Raw genomic sequence first — 21,530 nt, forward strand, 5'->3', positions numbered from 1 at the left:
CAAATGGCAGAAAATAAGATTGGAAAGCTTTCTAGCAGCAAAGACCCATTAAGACCTAGACTTGGTGAAAAGGTCAGATTAAGGATGACTTTCCCAGTCAAGTCTTGGAGCATCAAGGTAGTTAACTGCCCTTTGAGAAACAGAGAGAGGCACAGGGGAGGGGAAACAAAGAAATAAAGCCAGTTTGAGAACTATTTCTAGGGAAAAACTCTGGGTGTGGTCACTGGCCCACGACACGGACTCGAAGCAAATAGATGAGACTTTGCTAAAATTTTGAGGGACTTTCTTGGGAAACAAACAAAACCCCACATGCCTAGACCTTTACCTGTCATCTTGACAGTTGGAGATGAAAAACAACCTTGCTCCAGGAGGTAAGGGACTGTGAGAACTAAGCAGCTCTCAGGGAAGGCTCACCACCTCCCACCCGCAGCATCCACTTCAGATGTGCCCCAGGAGGGTGGTAAGCAGGAAGAACCTTCTAGAGGGCATAGCCCAGAACATAATGGACAAGAGATTTCCTCCAGAGTTGAATGAGGGCCTAAGCAAAGAACTTTCCCCGCCCCAGGATTAGGGACCTTTAGAGCACCTGTGGGATCTCGAAATTTCCACAGACCCATAGCTACTGTCCCTTTTCCGAATGTGTGTTTTCATTGTGATGATCTGATCCAGGCTCCTCCATTTGGACTGGAGCCACTCCCAGACCTGAAGGAAAAGACAGACTTACAGGGAGAGCCTGAACTTAGAGCTCAGTGGTGGGCATACTTTGAGTTGCCTTCCTGGGGAGGAATGAACATGTTTTATGTGCAAAAAGCAAGGAGCAAACAGGTACTTGGTGACCACGAAGGTGGCCTGAACGGGGAATGCCCGTGCTCCCTGATCTGTGCTTCTCCCTCCATCCAGGGCCCACAGCGAAGTCTATTTTCAAGCCCTCTCACTATGAGGGGCTCTGGCCAATGGAATAGGGGTAGAAGTGCTGTATACCAGCCCAGCCCTTAAAATTCTCCTATGCACGATCCTCCATTCTCTCTTGTTTTGCAGCCACCTTAAAGCCATTTGTTGAAGACAGTGGTAATACAAGATGGAAAGTCCCTGGGTCCCTGAGTCACCATCTGGAAGAGAACTGTCCAACCCACACTGGATTGTCATGTGAGAAATAAATTTTGTCTTATTAAGATTGTGTGTTGTTGCCACAGCAGTGAATTTTACTCACACCAACTAACTAATATAAGAGTAAGGAATGTCTACATTCAGAAAATATACCAAATAGGAAAGGCCATTAGTAAAAAAAAAAAAAGAAGTCAGAGAAATTCAGAAGGAGAACCAGAAGTAAGTAGGATAAGATAAACTAGGGGAAAAGAGAGATTCAAGAAGGAGCTGCCAATGGTTTGTGATGGTTAATTTTATGTGTCAACTTGGCTAGGCTATGGTACCCAGATATTTGGTCAGTCATTATTCTAGATGCTTCTAGATGTGAAAATGTATTTTAGATGAGATCATTTTAATTAGTAGACTTGAGTCAAGCAGAACACCCTCCATTGTGTGGTGGGCCTTCTCTAATCAGTTGAAGACCTCAAGGGGAAATAGTCTGACTTTTCCCACGAAAGGGGGAATTCTGCCAGCAGACTGCCTTTGGACTTGAGCTGCTACGTTAACTCTTTCCTGGGTCTCCAGCCTGCTGGCTGTTGGTTCTACTTCTCTGGAGATCCCTGACTAATACAGTGTTAAAGCTACAAAATGGTTAACGAGGGTACAGATTTTGAAAAGGCTATTATATTTGGCAACTAGGAGGAAGGGAGCAATTTCAGTGAGCATTGAGGGCTGAAGCCACATTCTAAGAAGGAAAAGTGGAAACAATGCCCTAATGCTGGAGAGGAGCTTGGGTGGGGGGGGAGGGAAGGGATCAAGGGCACTGGTAGAGGAATTGAGTTTTAGGAGAAAGAGAGTTTTGGGGGGTTCTTTTGCCTGAAGTAGAAAATAGAAAGGAAAGTCTGGGGAGCTCCCTAGGAGACTTTGTTCTGAGTAAATTACAACAGTGCTCAAGAACTGAAGTGGAACAACCCAAGTGCCCATCAACAGACAACTGGCTTAAGAAGATGGCATATATATGTCATGTTACTCAGCCATAAAAAAGAATGAAGTACTGCCATGTGCGGCAACATGGATAAACCTAGAGAATATTATGCTTAGTGAAGTAAATCAGAGCAAGACAAATATTATATGATATCACTTATATGTGGAATCTAAAAAATAATACAAATGAATCTATATACAAAACAGAAACAGACTCACAGACATAGAAAACAAACTTATGGTTACCAAAAGGGAAAGGGGGCGGGATAAATTAGGGATATGGGATTAACAGATACTACTATACATAAAATAGGTAAGCAACAAGGATTTACTGTATAGCTCAGGGAGCTATATTCACTATCTTGTAATAACCTATAATGGAAAATAATCTGAAATATATATATATATAATACACACACACACACACACACACATATATATACATATATAACTGAATCACTTTGCTGTACACCTGAAACTAACACAATATTATAAATCAGCTATACTTCAATTTAAAAAAAGGACTGAGTTGGGACTTTGTACCTTCATTAATACATGAAGTTTCCACCACTAGTGATTCCATTTTTTTTCCTCTAAATGACCTCTGTTCTTTACCGATTTCCTTTGACTTTCAACGTAAGTACGGCGTATGTGCTGCAATCAACTGTCCCCACACCTTCCCCAACCAAACTCAAGTTAAAAACAATATTAAGCAACCTTCTGTAGCCCATCCCACCCTGCCTACCCTGTCTGGTGCTGTCCATGCCTCTGCACTCAAGTCCCAGCTGAGCCACATCCTAACAGTTCCATAATCTGGTCTCTCAGGGGGAGTTATCCTAGTTGACCCTGGGTTCACCCCTCTGGCTGTTCATAGAAATTGCCTGAAGTTACAGCTGAAAACTCACCCAAAGGCTGGTGAAATTTCTAGGAAATCCGGTCTCCTCCCTTCTTCATCTGTGATCTTGACCTTGATCCCACAGTCCTTTGCGAGCAGGAGTTCATCCTCTGAACCTCTTCAGGGCTGGGTCCAGCTCTGCTCACCCAGGGTCCATCTACCGCCAGACGCCAGTATATTTCATTTCTCTACTGATGCATCTGCCTTACCATAGCAACACATACATACATCCTCCAATCCCAAGGGGGCGAGGTGGTGGGAGAGGATCCTCCCACATACAAGGTTAGGACCTTTTTCTCACCAGTCATCTTGGATCTAGTCAACTAAAGAAAGCGTGGAGAAAACCAAGGGTCATTTGTCTGTTCTCTCTTTGACAAATATTTGAGTAGCTTCTGTGAGAGGCAGGGTGGTGCACCGTGGCTAAGGACAAAGCCGCTGGATTCGGCCTCCCTGGGTTCAAATCCCAAGATCTCCACTTACTAGCTACGTGACACTAAGCGCAATATCTATCTTCTGAAAAATTAGGACTATAATGGTGCTTATCTCATAGGGCTGCTAAGACAATTAAATTAATTAATATATAGGTAAACCGCCTAAAGGATGCTTTGCGGGTGGCTAACTCCCTGGTGTTTACAAAGCAGCTTCCTGATCCCTGCCACAGTCTGGGAGACTGAGGCTCATGTGGCAGACTTGGAATCCAGATTCAAAGCCCCAGGAGTACCTCGTGACTACTACCAGGTAGGCAAAATCCTCTCTAAACCTCAGTCTCTTCACCTGTAAAATGGGCAGTAGGTTCCTGGCTCCCTCTCTCAAGGCCATGGTGAGGTTCTGCTGAGATCACAGAAAGAATGCACTCCTTGAACTGAAACTTGCCATTGGGAAGGGGAGGAGATTAGAGAGAGCTGAGCATCTCCCTCTCTGACTGGCTGGGATTTGTGAATGGGGCGGGGTGGGGTGGGGCTGGGGGTGGCTGTCCTTGGCCCTTTCTCAGCTCCCAGGCTTAGGAGAAAGTTTCTCTGCCCCTTTGGCCTCACCTACTTTACTCCAAGGGCCAAGTGGGGGTGGGCATGGAGGTGTGGAGATGTGGGAAAGGGGCTGATGTAGCAATGGAAAGAGGCCAGGCCAGGTGGTCCCCACTGTGTGGTCCGTCTCCCCCTGCCCCATCCTGCCACCATGGCCATCACGCCTCAGCACCATTACTTGTTAAATTGTTGTCTTTCCTCACAGGATGCAACCTCAGGGAGTCCGGGACAGTGTGGAATATTCCCTACACTCCCGCTCCGGAAGGAGGGCCTCGGACGAGAGAGTCACCACTCCTTTGCCTGAGGCCCGTTTCCCTCAGATGTCACTGTTTATACCAGAGGCCTCTCCAGGAACCAAGTCACAGAAGTTGGGAGCCTCAGGGCCCAGTTTTCTCCTGCAGAAAACCGAGGCTTGGAGACATGGAGTGGCCGCCCAAAGTCACTCACCCAGAGTGGCAGAGCTGGCCTGACCAACCGTCTGGGTCCGCCCCGGACCGAGGGATGTGGGACTTTCAGTGCTAAAACGGGGACAGTCCCAGGCAGTCCGGAGGACGTGAAGGGCTGGGGCCGGAACCCGGGGATCCTAACTTTAACAGTCCCTCTACCCCGCAGATGGGTGAGGAAAAGGTCCAGGGCGAAAATCGAGAGCCCCCAGCCACCAGGCGGCCCCCACCGCGCGAACGATTGCTCTGGAAGATCCTTCCTTGCGCCCCCAATCCCCAGTGCAGCGGCGCCCGGAGGCGGTCGGTGGGCGGGGCTCGGGGCCTTCCCCGCGCGAGGGGACTCCGGGGGTGCCGTGCGGGGCGCGGGGGCCCGCGGCGGCACAAAGAGGCCCGGCCGCGGCACTTTTGAAAAGAGCGAGGAAGTTGATCTGGGCCGGGGCCCAAGGAGTGACGAGGAGGGAGGGAGGGCGGGTGCGCGGGGCCGGGGGCGGCCGCAGCCCTCGCCTCGCCGGCCTCCACGGGAAGCGCGGCGGCGGCATGGGCGGCGGGACGCGGCGCCCCCAGCCTGCGACCCCGCGGACCCTCCTCTCGGCGCGCCGCCTCCGCAGCCGGGGCTCCGGCGTGACTCCGGCACCGAGCCCCACTCCCGCGGGCGGCGCGTAGGGCGGCTATCGATCCGTGCCCTCCCGGGACCCGTCGGCTTCAGCCCGGGTCGCACGGCCGCCGAGCCGCTTCCGGCGGGGCCCTCCCGAGGCCCCGGAGCAGGGACCATGAAAGGTAAGACCGCCCGCGCGCGGGAGTTCCGAGGCGAGCCCCTGCGGGACCCCTCACCCTGCCCGGGCGCGGTGGGCACCTCTCTCTGAGGGCGGGCGAGGACCGGAGGACTCACCCGGTAAGAAGTGCGTGGGCTTCTCTTTCGTATCCAAAGGAGAAAGGTATTGGGAAGACAGGATGGAGCCCTGAAGTCCAGAGGAAAGGGAGAGGAGAGGGAGGATGCAGAATGTGCTCACCGTCCATTGCTCTTTCCCGAAAAGCCGTTGTAAATCCAGAGAAGTATCTGATCCCTTTAACCTGTCAGCACAGAACGATGTTACCAGCCCAACCTTCTACCAGCATCACCCCATCCGGAGGACCCATCTCTGAGGCTGCTGCGGCCCTCACCTAGCCTTTTGCCCAGTGCCAGGCCCAGGATTCTCCTCCGGGAACTTCCACCCTTTCCCCGGGAGAGACCTGTGGTGTCTGGGTTTCTCAGCCCAGGCCCAGCCCTTCCTGACCTCTGAACCCTGGCTGACCGTCCTCTGACCTCCTGGGCGCAGAGCAGTAGGGGGAGATCAGTGGTGCGGGCCTGAGCTCTCCCCAGGCCAGTGGGCATCACCACAGTTGTCCTTGCAGCCAGTTCTTGGGATGGAAACAAGAACCAAACTGGGTCCCTGATGCTCATCCCTGGGCCTGGTTTACTCGAGGCCCGGGAGAGTGCACCCCTGGTCTTCATGGTCATTCTCAGGCTAAGGGAGAAACAGGCTTTGGAGTCATACTGTGGGGCAGAGAACTTCGGGGTTTTGATGCTCCCTCACCTGCTTTACGATAATCCTTCAGATAGCTTAACTGAATGTTGCAACGGTAAAGGACTTCCGGGGTCATCCGCAGGGCTTTCCGCTGTGCTGTCAGGTGGCGTTGGCGTTGGCGAAGCCGCTTCATTTGCATAGAAGGGTTTGAGGGTTCCTGTGAAGAAAAGGCTCCACGGGTAAACCTCTGATGGATCACAGCCTCCATGTTGTATAGTTGCGGAAACTGAGGCCCAAGCAGGTAGGACCAGCCTCATGGGTGTGTCACCTGTGCAGTCCCCCAAGGGCCCAGGGCACCACATGAGGTTCAGTGCTCTGCTGTCGCTATCTGGAAATTATTAATAATTTTTTAACAAGGGAGCCCAGCAGTTTTATTTTGCACTGGGCCCTGCAAATTACATTGCTGAGGCTGTGGATGAGAGAAGGGACTTGCTTGAGATTCACAGCTCCAGGGGGACCGGCCCAGGGCTCCTGACTTCCAGGCCAGTGTGCTTGCTAATGCATACATCCCTCTTCCTTCCCTCTGGCCTCTGGTCCCTCTGTCTGTGCTTCCTGGTGGCCTCACCAAGTCTTGATCTATCTGGGACGAGGCAAGCAAGTTATCATCAGCCCCAGGGAGTTCCCTTAGCAGCAGAGAGGAGCCTCACTCACCAGGTTCCTGCTCTCAGCTACCACATCTGTGCAGTGTCCTGTGCCCAGGCAGCGGTCCTGGGGCAGGTCATTACCAGAAGCCTCTGGAAAGGTCTGAGGCCATATCTCACCACAGGCTTGGGGCCCACGCCGCTCTGGACCTTGATGGTGATGGTAAGAGGCTGCACATTCTCAGAGTGGTTTGGCTCCGCCAACATTCCAGAAGAACTCTTTGGGGGAAAACAGACCGGGGAAAAGCCAGGCGGGGCCGAAGTCCCCTGAAACGGAGGAGACACCCAGCTCCCGGGAAGGGAGTCAGGAACACACGGCCCACCTTTCTGAAACTCAGCGAGGCAATGCGACTCCTCTAAGCGGTGGAGGAAGGAGCTGGTGTGAACAGGTATTGAGAGGAGGTCTGTGAGGAGGATCGGCTGAAGCAGGTCGTCGGGTCCCAGCGTCTTCCTGGCCTGCTGACTGGGAGGCTATGGGCTCTGAGCAAGAAACCGAAGTCCTGCCCCTCTCACTCCTTTTCCCTCAGACGGCAGCCTCACCGCCACCTGGGGCCGAATTCCTGTCCGCTGATGCCTTCAGGGCAGCTCTTGTGTGTTTTTCCCCCACTTTTGGGAAACCTTCTAGGATCTTCCATAACCTCCCAGGGCCCGGGCCGCAGAGCTGCGGGGAAGGCGGGGTTGATTCCCAGCCCACCTCCCTGCAGGGTCTCCCCTCATCCTCCCCGGGGTCCAGGAAGAGCCACCCCCTCTACCTGAGATGGAAAAGCCAGGGCAGACAGTCAGTATTTGGCCTTGGGGGCATCTGTGGAGTGTAAAGAATCAGGATTTTTTTTACTCACGTGGAAAAAAATAAAGTGCCCAGAAGAGTGGGCTGCCCCTTCCAGGATGGCTCTTCCCCGGGGGAAGCTGGCCTCAGACTGTCCTCCGAGGGCCGCACCAATCTGAGAAGCCATCTGCTGGCAAAGATTCACTATCCCCGCTCAAAGCAAAACACGGTGATGTTATGTTTTGTGGAGGTTGGCGGGGACGATACTTAAACAAGAAAACAGGTCTGCTAAGGCGCGCTGCCACCAGTGGCCAGGCGCCAGGGCCCGCTCTGCCAGCCAAGCTGTTTCCACCCTGAGGCGCCTCCTGCCCACCTGCCCACTGGCTGGCAGCCGGGCCTCCCAGGCAGCCGCATCTTTTGATGCAAGCAGGGTCCAGCTCCGGGTCCAGCCCCTCTCACACCTGAGGGGCACGCAGCTGCCACCAGCCCCTGGTGATGGGCCCACCTTGGAGCTGCCCACTGGCTTGTCTGAGCCATTAACAGCCACCTGTGGAATTGTTCCCACATCTCCAGCGAGAGGGTCCTGTTGTGAGATCCCCTCCCAGACATGTGAGTCACCCCTCCAGAAGCGGCCTGGTTCCCTGCGAAGATGGCTGGTTTGAGAGTCAAGGACAGAGGCTCTAGTCCTGGCCCCGCGTAAGGCTCTGGTCAGTGTTTCCCTCTCTGGGCCTCGTTCCCCTGCTGGGTGGTCCCTGAGAACCATCTTGCTCTGATGCACTGTGACTCAGCCCAGGAGCTCCGGGCCTGAGAGCCACGTAGGGAGCAGGAGTGACTTGGTAAAGAGATGCTTGGAAGCGGGCCTACCTCATGGGCCACTATGTCCCTGGGAGACTTGGCCTCAGCTGCCATGGACGGGCAGAGCCACACCCTGCTGTTCCCCAAACCTGTGGGAAATGACTCCTCCCCACGGAATCAGGGAGCAGTGCCTACAGCTCACAGGCAAAGGGCAGGCAGGAGAGCAGGGGGTCTCAGAAAACAGCAGTGTGATCCTAGGAAAATCTACCTCTTGCAACTTGGCAGGGGGGATATATCCACTCATGAATGTGCAGACTGCGTCCCTTTTGGAAGCCTGACCTCCATCACCAGACCTCGGGACACTGGAGGGGGCCTGCGACTAGAAGGGGCCGACACAGCAAAGGTGCACAGAGCCAATAAGTGGTCTGATGCGGACGAGGGGTGCCCTGGGGCTCAGATGTTGGAGATCAGCTCCAAACAGACAGACAGACACACATACACACGCGTGCGCGCGCACGCACACACACAAGCTGGTCACCTTGCCATCCAGCTGGGGTGATTTTAATAACTGAAGACTCCCACCTCAAAACTAATTTGGGAGCGAGGACAAAGAATTCTAGTTCTCAGTAGATGTTCGCGGACAGCTTGGCAGTTTTCGTGAAGGACAGGCAGCTGTGCTGGGTGTTACAAGTACAGAGTTGGCAAGTACGGCAGCATGATGGACCGTGTCACTCATATATTCACTGTCTGTGTTTTGATCATGTTTAATTTTGTGTGTGTGTATGTGTGTGTGTGTGTGTGTGTGTGTGTGTGTGTGTGTGTGTGTTGTGAGCACTGAGCCCAAGGTTGAGCCTAGCCCTGTCACACACCAGCTTTGTCACTTTGTAACTATGATGAAGTCATTGGTGCTCCTTGGCCCTCAGTCTCATCTGCAAGTAGACTGTATGTTCTTTGAAGTTCTTTCCAGCTCTGACATTCTCCTCTAATGTTTTTCCTTTTGTGAGGGTATGTATATTTCTTTCTTTCTTTTTTTTTTTTTTTTTTTGTGGTACGTGGGCCTCTCACTGTTGTGGCCTCTCCCGTTGCGGGGCACAGGCTCCGGACGTGCAGGCTCAGTGGCCATGGCTCACGGGCCCAGCCACTCCGCGGCATGTGGGATCTTCCCGGACCGGGACACAAACCCACGTCCCCTGCATTGGCAGGCGGACTCTCAACCACTGCGCCACCAGGGAAGCCCGGTATGTATATTTCTATCTATCTGTCTATCTATCCACAGTTTTCCCCCAGACTAAGACTGTAATGCCCACAGGGTAGTATCCAAGTGTGAGTTTCATGAGTGTGAGGACCCTGGCTGCCTTTTTCTTGTCTTACTCTTGCACAAGGCCTGCCACTTAGGAGGTGTCCGTTATATTTGTTCAGTGGTTACATCTGAGTCCCCCACTGGGCTGAAGTCCTTAAAGGCAAGGACACCCCATGGTGTCCCCAGAACCTAACACAGGTATTTGGTAAAGATTCATGCTTCTATTTAACCGGCATTTTTTTTTTTTTTTTTTACCAACTGCCAAGTGCCCAGGCTTGTGTGTCTATGTCTGTCTAACGGCCAAAAAAGATGCAGAGAAGGGCTTAGAGTTTGGACACTGTCCTTTCTCTCCAGGAGCGCACCCTTTCCTGGGACACTTACGACTTGTGCCCAAATCATTCAAAAAAAGTTTGGTAAGTGCATAAGAGAGGTCCCAAGGAGAGAGTTTGGGAGTTATTGGTCCTTTTCCCGTCTCTCCTCCTTTGCTGCTCCACCTCTGGAAGAGTCTGTGGTCTCAGCCGTGGACTCCCATTCATTGAACAGTCCCACCTAGTCTCAAGGATGTGATACACGGGACAGGCTGGTGATACCGGATTTAATCCTCTGAGCCCCAGACCCTTACCCGACAGTGTCCTAAACGTCTAGCTGGAGACCTGCAGACACTCTTTTAAGGTGCAGATGGGATGCCTTCACATCCAACCGAACCCAGGTTAAATAGTGGTTATTCTGGGATGTTGCCTCACACCTTTCAGTCAGCAAACATGTATCAATACCTACTTTGGGGGAGGAAGCGGCTAGTCTAAAGGGGAGCAAGGATGCCCTCCGGTGGAGACAAAACATACACACTTAAGAAGAGAACCAGGGCTTCCCTGGTGGCGCAGTGGTTGAGAGTCCGCCTGCCGATGCAGGGGACACAGCTTCGTGCCCCCTTCTGGGAAGATCCCACATGCCACGGAGCGGCTGGGCCCGTGAGCCATGGCCGCTGAGCCTGCGCGTCCGGAGCCTGTGCTCCGCAACGGGAGAGGCCACAACAGTGAGAGGCCCGCGTACCGCAAAAAAAAAAAAAAGAAGAGAACCAAGTAAGCAAGGGGGATGATGTGAAGGAACCAGGGAGTGGTATATACAGTAGATTGCATAGGAATCCCCAGAAAGAAAGAGCCTTTTAAGTTGGGGCAGGTCGGGAAGGCTTTAGGGAGGAGTAGAGGGTGAACAAGATTTGGATGGGGTCATCCAAGAGACAGCAGGAGCAGGAAGCATGTTGGTGAAAGCTGGGCACTGTCATTGGGTGTGTTCACCGGTGATGGGAGAGAGATTTGCCTGGAGACTGAGGGTTGGCAGAGAAATGCAGGGAGCCACAGGACCGGGAGGCCGTGAGTGACACGCCAAGGACTCCAGCTGTGTCCTGTTGACTCCTGTTGACTTTGGAGAAGCCCTAGAAGGGTTTGTCAGGAGATGGCCTGGTTGCTACTTCTCTAATGCCCTTCCCCCATGTTGGGAAATCTCTACTTTCAGAGAAAGCAATGAGGGAAGAAGAAAATGAGCCTGTAACAGAGCCAAGAGGAGCGGTTGGGGACACGGGGGGAGAAGGAGGATGTAATGTAATGGAAACCAAGAGGAGAAAGTTCCAAGAAGGAGAAAATGGTCAACAGTGTGACTGTTGATGGACAGGCTTAGCTAAGGGTTATTTGATTCTGAAAAAAGTAGGCTGCAGAAACCTAGAGGGGAGTGGGTGGATTTGAGGCAAAGGCACAGGAAGACCTTGTGTTAGAGAAGTTTCAGGAAAAGGGAGCTAAGGAGTTGATGTAAGAAGCGGGGCCAGGCGTGAATGGTTTTACAAGGTGGTGCTGGCCTGCCCATTGGAAGGTGGAGGGAGAGAAGAGAAGGGGAGATGGGGGCCAGGGATGAAGGAGATAGGAGTGGCTGAGCTTTGCTGTAGAAAGAAGAAAGGCTAGGACTTCCCTGGTGGTCCAGTGGGTGAGACTCCGTGCTCCCAATGCAGGGAGCCCGGGTTCGATCCCTGGTCAGGGAACTAGATCCCACATGCAGCAGCTAAGACCCGGAGCACCCTAAATAAATAAATAAATATTTTTTTAAAAAGAAGAAAAGCTGTCTTTATGGGGGCCCCAGGAAGGATGTAGACATAGGCTCTTTGCATTCCTAGTTGCATTTAATCTTTTTACCATATATCCCCATTATAAAAATTTTGAAAAATTCAGAAAAGGAAAAAAAAAAATCACACTCACCTGAACTCCTACCCCTCAGAGATAATTGACAAGATTTGGAAGAGAGTTCTTCCAGATATCCTTCAGTGTCTATTTGCACATGGATTTTTTTCACATAAGTAAGATTATACTACTAATAACATGGCTTATTCTATGTATGTATTTATAAAATTCAGCAATAGAACCTAGATATCTTCCCTAGGCAGTAAGTATAGATCTGCATTCTTTTTATTGGCTGCATAATATTCCATATGGCTTTACAATAATTTATTTAACCAGTCCCTTATCAATGGGCATTTAAGGTATATACATTTATCCTCAGGTTTATCGTAGCACGCAGTGATAATCTTTACATCTCCATCTTTGCCAAGTGGTATACGTATCCCCTTAGAAAAAAATTCCTAGAAGGGGGTTGCTGAGTGAAAAGGCATGCTCTTTTGAAGTTTGGCTATCATCAAAAAGAACACAAATAACAAATGTTGGTGAGTACATGGAGAAAAGCGAGCCCTTGTGCACTTTTGAAAGGAATGTAAATTGGTGCAGCCACTATGGAAAACAGTATGGCCGTTCCTCAAAAAACTAAAAATAGAGCTACCATATGATCCAGAAATTCCACTCCTGGGTATATATCTGAAAAACCCCCACTAATTCAAAAAGATATATGCACCCCAAAGTTCATAACAGCATTATTTACAATAGTCAAGAAAAAGAAACAACCTAGGTGTCTTGTCAACAGATGAATGGATAAAGAAGATATGGTACATATATATACACATGTACACACACATATATACACAGAGGAATATTACTCAGCCATATAAAAGAATGAAACTTTGCCATTTGCAACATGGATGGACCGGGAGGGTATTATGCTGAGTGAGTAAGTCAGAGAAAGACAAATACTGTAATGACATCACTTATATGTGGAATCTAAAAAATACAGCAAACTAGTGACTATAACAAAAAAGAAACAGACTCACAGATATAGAGAACAAGCTAGTGCTTACCAGTGGGGAGAGGGAAGGGAGGAGGGGCAAGACAGGAGTAGGAGATGAAGAGGTACAAGCTACTTGCATAAAACAAGCTACAAAGATATATTGTACAGCACAGGGAATATAGTCAGTGTTTTATAGTAACTATAAATGGAATACAATCTTTAAAGGTTGTGAGTGACTATGCTGTACACCTGTAACTTACATAATATTGTACATCAACTGTACTTCGATCGAAAAAAAATGAAGTTTGGAAATAGAGTCCACACTATGCTCCCAGGGCATGAGGGCCCATCTCCACACACCCTCATCTACACTGGGTTTAAGGGGTAGGCACCTGGAGGAAGTTAGGGCAAGATGACGAGCTTAAACCTAATGCGTTTGATCTTTTCAGAAAGGGAGGTAGTGAGCTCATCTTTGGAGCATGAGGTGGGCTGAGAAGAAGAGGAATAGTGGGTGAGGATGCAGATGGGAAGATCTGACCGGGGACAGAGCCACACCAGTGTCTGACATGCCCCCACGGGGCTGGGTCCCCAGTGCAGTGCAGAGAGAAAGGGCTGGGGAGTGAAAGGCACCAGGGCCAGGAGAGAAAGCTAAAGGCTCCCGGGAGCCGAAGGTGATCCTGGGGTCCAGACTGACTGCCTGTGAGAAGCAGGAGTATAAAGACTTAGTGCAGGGGATTAGGAAAAACAGCGGGAGAGGGTGCAAGAAGGGAGCTTGCGATCATGCAGACAGAACAGCAGTTAGGTCTACCCCAGAGGATGTGCAGGCTGAGCTGCGGCCAACGTGGAGATGAGACCTACAGATTCCAGGTCAAGGAGCCCTGCGGTCTAGAGACCCAGTGGGCTTTCAACGTGTTCCCTCCATTAAAGCTGGTGGCGGGAGACAGGATGAAGAAATCATCGAATCCAGGTGATGCATTTATCCAGAACAGTATTCCCCAATGGGGGTGCACCTCTGACTACCAGTTCCATTGGATTTAATAGATCATTGTTTTCAAGAATGGCAAGAAATTCTACGGTGAAATAAGTTTGAGAAACACAGAATTAAACACAGATAGAGATGGGCTTTTTTTGCAGAACTTTTCAAAATTTGTACTATGTTAATGCGAGTCTCGAGAGGGTGATGGAAAACGCAGCATTTTCCAGATTTACTTGATCAAAGAACCCCTTTACACAAATATTTTGAACTAGTGCTCTGTAGGACGTGTTTTTGAAAACTGAACTTCTTGAAAGTTGGAAATTGGTCCCGAGAGTGACAGGCATTAGGAAAGAGAGAGAAATGACAGCAGCAATTCAAGTGGGATAGAAAAACAATCCTAATAAAAATGGCTGTTGTTACCATTTATCAAGTATTTACTGTGTACCAGGTACTTTTTGCATGTTGTCTCATTTTCACAGCAGCTCTGTGCAGGAGATGGTATTCTCACTATTTTGCACACGGAGCCCAGAGAGGGGAAGGGGAATCCCCTGCGAGGGAACGCATGACTGGAAGTGGTGAAAAGCAGAAGGGAGGGGTTTGAAGGCCCAGAGGTAACGATCAAGATCAAGAAACTCACGATTCCCACCCCTCCCACCCTACTGGGTTTGTGGGGTTCAGGATCGATGGAGGAGCTGCTGTCTCCACAGAGGAGACCATTGTATATGTGATGGGGGAGGGTTAGGGTCTGTTGTACTGAGTGGATAGCCGGGGTTCTCTTCTCAAATAGAGGTTATACAACCCCTTGAAGGGGTACAGTCATCCCTCTATATCTGCAGGGGATTGGTTCCAGGGTCCCCCACGGATACCAAAATCCAAGGATACTCAAGCTCCTTACATAAAATGGCATGGTATTTGCATATAACCCACACACATCTTCCCATATACTTTAAATCATCTCTAGATTAGTTATTACGCCTAATACACTGTAAACGCCAGTGTAAATGTAAACGGTTGTAAATACACTGTAAATGCTATGTAAATAGTTGCTGGTCACTCAGCAAGTTCAAGTTTTGCTTTTTGGAACTTTCTGGAAATTTTTTTCCAAATATTTTCCAACTGCGGTTGGTTGAATCCGCAGAGACGTGGAACCCACGAGTACGGGTTGGCATTTGGAGTCGTCGCAGATAACCAGGGATTGCTACTGGCATTCAGTGGGTCAGAACGCCAGATGTCTGCTCGGCGTGGGTAAATCCTGTCTAATGGAGACCTGTGCCACTCAAATGCCAGGAGTGCCCCAGTTACAATACTGAGGGCAAGAAAGGGGAGGAAAGTCATTTAGGATAAAGAGGGAGATCGCCCACAACCTCTGTGGTTACAGGAACCGTGGAAGGCAGCAGATGCTGGGGGCTGGCCTTGAGGATACAGACAGGGGTGGCAGCAAGGAGAGGAAATGCCTGTCCCAAGAGCATCGAATGTGGATTTTAGGAATGAAGGAGCAGAAAAGAGGCGACAGTCACAGGGGAGCAAATCATGACACCTTGCCGAGCAGGAGAATCTGAAAGGGAAGGACCAGATCATCAGAGCAGAGAGGGACAGACTGATTCCCATCCGAATATAAACGTACCCTCAGCGGAAGCCTGTGGGGAGGGGGTCATGGCAGAAGGGTTCCAATGAAAACAGTTTTGCCACCTTAATTATAGCATTCTCCGACCATAAACTACAATTATTCTGCAACTTTAAATATAGCATTGGCTCCTGAGAAGACTCTGAAATCTTTATTTTTACTGACCCAATTGGCTGTTTTGAAAACCCACTCTGTGAACTCTGTAGAAGATAATCATCAAAATATGTTCCTTGAAGTTCCCAGAGAAAGACCTTTTATTCAGTTCCTCGAATCTCTCCCCCCTTGCTGACTCTGATGGAAGATTGCAATCCCTGAAAGGCTAAAGAGTGAATCAACACCGCATTTTCAGTCAACCGAAAGCTGGATTCTGCGACCACAGTTGAGTTAGCAGTTGGTTAACACGTTGGGGCTATTTTCCACCTCCAGAGGGACAAGTGAACCCGGCTCAGCCCCAGCAGAGCCAGAAGTCATGCCCAGCCATGTGCCGACTCTGTGGCACCTTCAAATCAAACTCTCTACAACGTGGCTCTGTGGGAGCTGAGGCTTGAAAAAAACAAGGGAGTTCCCGTGTGGCGGCCTTTCTGATATTTGAGTTGGAGAATATGACCGTAGGTATGGGAGAAACAGAGGTTCTTTCAAGTCTCCAGTGGTTGCCACTACTTTATGAGTCTGGGCTTGCAGCGCTGTCTTTGAAGGCTAATTTTTTTTTAAATTCACCGCCTGGAATTTGGGTAGAAATCGCTAGCTGAAGAGTGGGGCCCGGCTGTGCCTCCAGTAGGTCATTCATGGGCCTGGCTTCTTCATGACAGGGATGAGAATGCTCCCTCATGACAGCTCCAGTCCCTTGGGGCCTCTGGAACAGGGGAGGCTGAAACTGGCTCACAGAGTCTTCGATGTTTGCTACCCAGGCAGCAGGCTGTCCCAAGCTTGTCTCAAGAGAGGGGTTTTCCTGAATACTTCAGGTTCCAGGCGTTACCCTAGCTTTGCCGGTGCCCTTTCCCAAGCCCACCCCCTCCTGTCCCAGTGGCCTTTCTCCTGGAATCAGCAAAATGAAAAAAAAAAGAAGAGTACACAAAGAGAGACAGAGAGAAGGCAACAGAGGCTACTTCTGCCTTCCTGGAAAGGTGGCCTCTTTTCAGACAACTGTGGCGACATCTTCAACCATTCCAGGCACCGGGCAGCCCATACTGACATGCAGGTGCTTCCCAGTTTTCAGCATGTCAAGAAGTGCTCAGTTTCATGGATGGTTTACGTATGATGCAGGAAAGAACCACAGCCTGACTCGAGAGGGCCATAAAAATGCTGGTGGTATTCTAAAGTGATTAACTGGACACGTGGAAAAAATTAACCACCACCCACCCCCCCAAAACAGGGAGGCCTTTTAGCTTTAGGAGAGGAAAATCATATCCTTTGTTCCAGCTCTGAGAAAGGGAGGGGAAGAAGATGCTAAATTTTGCTGTACCGCCCCCAACCTAGCCATTCATTCCTTTTCAATCCAGACATTAGGCCCCTCCCTGTATATTCATTTTAAGTCTCTGCCGCTTTAAGCCTTTGCATCTTCAATGCATCAGAACTCCCCAACACTCCCTAGCCAGGGAGAACTCTAAGAATAAACCATATTTAAACCATATTTTAAATCATTAATCTTTTTTTTTTTTTTTTTTTTTTAGTAAAACTGAGCTCTTAATTAAAAGGGCAGAAGTTAACAATTAACTAAGGATGCAGGCCTTCTCAAAAGGTCAGTAAACCCATCTTTTTTGAACACCCACTATGAGGTCAGCCCTGTGCTGAAAGAGGCTGAGGGAAGATTTCCTGACCTCATGGGGATGACAAACCACTGGCAGGCCAGACGTGTAAACATATGCTGAGCCTGGATGGAAGAGGCCTTTCCGAGCTCCGTGGCCTGTCTGCACTGGGTGTGTGTAACTCTGCAAGCATTCTGTATGTGTGTTTGCATCTTCAGATCCCTGGGCATTTCGGAGCCTCTAACTAGCTGACAGATCACTTAACCTCTAACAGTCTTTGTAACATGACAGGTAGGCTCTGTGACTTGTAAGTTCTCTTCCCACTCCCTCTCTCTGAAAGCTCTGGAAAGCTGGGGCAGCCGACAGTCACATGGCCCCAGAAGGCATGGGAACAGGCAGCATGGGAGATGCCGAGGCGGGTGGAAAATTCTTTTCCTGTCTCTGCTGACCCCACTTGGTCCAGTGCAAGGGGAGAGTACAGATCCTGTCTCATCGATCATCCTCTCATCAGTCATAGCCTCTGTCCCTCAAGCCCAGCTCCTCTCAATTCTTTATGCCTGTTTCCTCATCCTTCCTCTGACTGGCTCAGTCTTGGTGTGATGCGAGTATGATGAGTGCGTGCTTGCACAGGGTTTGGCTTCTAAGAGCCTCGCAAAGCTTTGGATTATGTCCTCATTCAGATGAACAAGGCTGAAGTGGAACAGTTGCTACAGCGTTCCAGCCATAGGTAAATTAGGGGTCCCCAGGGTCCATGGCTCAGCGCTAGTAAACAGGAAGTTGGAAGGATTAGAAAGAGAAGAGCTCTTTGGGGATGGGACCCGGGGAGGGGGGGCGGCGGGGAGAGGTGGGGCTGTGAGTTATGGAGCTGTGACGTCAGCAAAGGGAAAAAGGGAATAGGGCTAAACATTTGCGAAGCCCCTCATCTAAAGAGAGCTGAGATCGCGCTGGCCATCATTCCCCTTCCCGCGGGCGGCTCCGCAAAGTATCGGACGGGTCTCGGTGAATTCTCACTTGCTAATGACTGCCAATCTAGGGGCTCTCGGTGGGAGAGCAGAGTTATGACAGAGCTGTTTTTTCCGAGGGAGTGTTTGCTGAAGGTTGGTGTCCATCTTGCTTGATTTAAGTCTTCCCAGATTCCCTGCAAAGGCTATAAACAGGGAAGTGATGAAATTGACCCTGGAGCCAGAAGAAGGAGGAGGCCTAGTCACAGGGGCGGGCACGCAGGCACCACCAGGGGTGGAGAGAGATGAGAAACACAGGCCTAGGAGGAGTCTCTGCTCCGAGGAGTGGAAGGAATACCTCCCTGAGGGGCCCCCGGGGCTGCGGTAAATCCAACAGCCCACAGCGTGGTTCTGGCTGAAATCATCTGGGGGGTGAGAGGGTTCCGCTAGTTAGGGCGAGGGTTTGGTCTGACACAGCACAGAAGGCACCGCCTCGCCTGTGGCGCTCGTTTATGGGGAAGCGATGGCAGTCCTGGTGACATTCCAGGCGACGTTATCCTCTTCAACTGTCGGCAGATTGATGATAGGGTAACAGCCTTAAGACACAAAGGGGGGCTCAAGAGGTTGATTTCTTAGGATACGTATAAAGGGTACCAGTCATGTCAGCCTTCCTTCTGCTACTGTACCCACCCTCCTCCAAAGCGTGCACACACACACACACACACCACACACGAGAACACACTAACTGTATCAGACAGAGGCTACCTGCAGTTTGTTACTGTGGAGAGGGAACTCAAGCATGAAGTTCAGGAGGCTTTGCCACTCTTACAGATCAGGGGTCTTGGCCTTCCCCAGTCAATAGAAATTGATCAGAGGCCAGACAAGAAATTCAGGCAAGGCTTTACTGGGGCCCCTGAAACAACAGGTTGCCTTGCTTGCTCCCCGACGGGGGTGGGGTGTGAGCTTGTTTCTTATATGGGGTGAGGGAAGGGGTGTGTCCATGGGGCAGGCCGGAGGGATGGCTTAGGAGTTTTGCCCACCCCTTAGGTGGTGTTGCATGCAGGGGGCACGTGCAGTACCCTGCTTTTGCTCCCAACACCCTGTTTTTGCTTCCGGCTCTTCAGAAGTGGCGGTTGCGGGTTTTTTTTGGTCTTCGGTACCTTTATGTCCATCATTTGCCCCAACTGTACATGCACGCAGTTATTTTTAGCCCCTTACAGTTTCTTTGTATGTTATTGCTGGAGACGTTTTTGTCTAGGTGCAAGCACTGCAGCAAAGGGTCCCAGGTCCCAGCCTGTCTCCTCACTAGCTGTCCCTGTGGCTTTAGCCAGGCATTCAAAGTTAACCCTCCTCCCCCTAACTCAGCTTTCCCATCTGTAAAACTGGGAGAATAACTTCTCACCCTGTCTGTCTGTCAGGCTAGCTGTGGGGATAAAGGGTATGAAGCCAGGTCTCTGCCTTCCCCCCGCATTAACTCAGAGTCTCTGAGGGTAGGGGGCTGACCTTGGTCTTTGCACCAGGCTTCTCCATGATTACACATGCAGGCATAGACCCCCTACCAGGAAGGGTAACACAAAACCATTCATAGTCCCATGCGAAATTGTGTTTGTTGAGCACTTCTCTGTGCCAGTCCCTGTGCTAGGGGCTTTGGGTAAAGCAGAGAAAAAGACAGACACTGTCCCCACCCTCAGATCCTAGACACTGAGGAAGAGAGCTGTCGGATAAATAATAACAGGTGTACTGCATTCCACAAAGGGAAAATACCATGTGGAAGAATATGTAACAAACAAGAGACTTCCTCCAGTCTGGGAGCTCCGGGAAGGCTGCTAGGAGGTGCCATGTAAGTCGTGACCTGGAGGACAAGCAGAGGGCACTCGTGGCAGTGATGGTGGCATCTTTAATTTGGGGTTACCCAAGTCCCTCCCCGACTGAGCCCGTTCAGGGCTGCCCTCACTTATCGGGCATTCCTTGCCCACTCTGCCTCTTGGCTCCCGGGTAGGTCACAGTGGTCACGACAGCACAGCACTTGGGAAATGAGGCTGCTTCCGGGTCATTGCCGGAGAACCTGGGAACCATGCCCAGTCCTGGGCCCAGCCCCCTTCATTTCTACCTGCTCACCTTGTAGTCACAGGAGCAAGGATTCTTAGCATTTGTAGAACCTTGTCTCCTTACTCTGAGTGGGGAGTGGGTGCGGTAGAGAAGACTTCTGAGTTCAGATCTCAGCTTCACCACATATCCCGGGTGCTGTTAAGCAATGCTCTTAACTTCCCTGAACCTCAGTCTTTTTGCGTATGAAAGTGGTACTTTCGACTCTAAAGTTTATAGCATCGTTGTGAAGATTGCCCCAAGGCAAGATCCAACCCTTCAGCACTTTAAAAAAGGGAACAAAGAAAAACAAAAATTGGAGCTTCTACTTCTAGCATTACCAACTTAAAATATTCCTGGGTTATAAAGTTTAAGTGCCTGATAAACGACAAGCAAACTGCTAAATGCATAGCTAGAGTTGAAAGAAAACAGGGGAAATCCCTAGGGACCGAGCCAAAAATACCCCTTAAAATTAGGGACTGAAACCAAACGAGTCCACAAGCGCAGGAGCTGGATGTTAGGAATCTTTAGTCTTGGGTGCAGCAGGAGACAAGGCTGTGAGAGGCACAAGGGGCACTTGTGGACCTTTGCTGAACCAAAGATCTCCCAGCATAAAACTCCAACCCTAGAGGATTCTGCTTCCAGGTGCTGTCACCCTGGGACAGCCATTCTGTTTGGGGTTATTTATTTTTTTTGGCCCCATTGTTTTCTAATGGGCCACGGTCTTCCTACTGTTTGGTCAGCGCTCAAACCTGTGGTTAATGATTTTGAGTCTCACCCCAGCCAGTCTGCTCCTTGAAGAGGGGGGAGGGGAAGGGAAAGAGGCTAGATGCGAAATCTACCTGCTAGAGAGCTGACAAGGAAATGGGATATCTCCAGACAAGCCGGGTGAGGGGAAGGGGGTGGTGCTGGGTTAACACAGGCTTGCCCTCAACTGGTCTGGGGATCTAGTATACATTCTATGTGAACGCTTGGGTGATCCAATCTAAGGAATCAAACCACAGTGGTCCCAGATCGGTAGCTCCCCTGGCACCTGGCAAAAGTCTAGGAAATGCCCTCTGGAAGAAAGAGTCTTGAACACAGACCCCTCAGGATCCACTGTTGAATCAGGGGCTGCAACATGAATGCCCTTCCACACCTCCCCATCCTCTCCCTCCCCCTGGAGTGCATTATGGTGGCCCCAAAGCTATGCACACACAAGCTTTAACAATTTTCAGAAATAAATATCATGAAACATCTGCAAGACATATGATGATAGGTTATGTTCTCATGAAAACCTTCTGTGAAAAGAAAAATCAACAGTTCGACAGAAAAATGGGCAAAGGCTACATCTAGTTAATTCGTGGAAAGGCATGGTTAGTAAGCACTTGAAAATGTTCCATTTCACTAATAACTCTTAAATGTGCAAAATAAAATACGGAGATTCTTTGAGTTAAACTCATAAAGACATTTATTTTTTATAAGACTCACTGGGGAAGGACTAGTATATCAGTATATATTCAT

General features: G+C 50.1%; 2 protein-coding genes across 7 annotated transcripts in view; one reads left to right on the forward strand and one right to left on the reverse strand.

Annotated features, from left to right (window-relative positions):
- Nucleotides 1–5,701, reverse strand: part of CLU (clusterin) — a 30,648-nt gene extending 24,947 nt beyond the window's left edge. The window contains exons 1-3 of one of the 2 annotated variants that reach the window (XM_032634072.1): nucleotides 5,592–5,701; nucleotides 5,441–5,501; nucleotides 2,976–3,288 (exon numbers count right to left, since the gene is read on the reverse strand). The gene's annotated coding sequence lies outside the window, so the exon portion shown is untranslated. The remainder of the gene's footprint in view (nucleotides 1–2,975; nucleotides 3,289–5,440; nucleotides 5,502–5,591) is intronic. The other variant, XM_032634074.1, reaches the window with a different exon arrangement.
- The window catches only part of SCARA3 (scavenger receptor class A member 3), a 37,877-nt gene continuing 20,676 nt past the window's right edge, over nucleotides 4,330–21,530 (forward strand). The window contains exons 1-2 of one of the 5 annotated variants that reach the window (XM_032634066.1): nucleotides 4,408–5,207; nucleotides 16,927–16,994. In XM_032634066.1, the coding sequence (XP_032489957.1) occupies nucleotides 16,976–16,994 (19 nt within the window). In that variant the 5' untranslated portion in view covers nucleotides 4,408–5,207; nucleotides 16,927–16,975. Of the gene's footprint in view, nucleotides 5,208–6,077; nucleotides 6,237–16,926; nucleotides 16,995–17,621; nucleotides 17,729–21,530 lie in introns of those variants that run through there. The other 4 variants (XM_032634065.1, XM_032634068.1, XM_032634069.1 and 1 more) reach the window with 4 other exon arrangements.

The sequence above is a fragment of the Phocoena sinus genome, chromosome 6 (assembly GCF_008692025.1).
Source record: "Phocoena sinus isolate mPhoSin1 chromosome 6, mPhoSin1.pri, whole genome shotgun sequence".
NCBI classification, from domain to species: Eukaryota; Metazoa; Chordata; class Mammalia; order Artiodactyla; family Phocoenidae; genus Phocoena; species Phocoena sinus.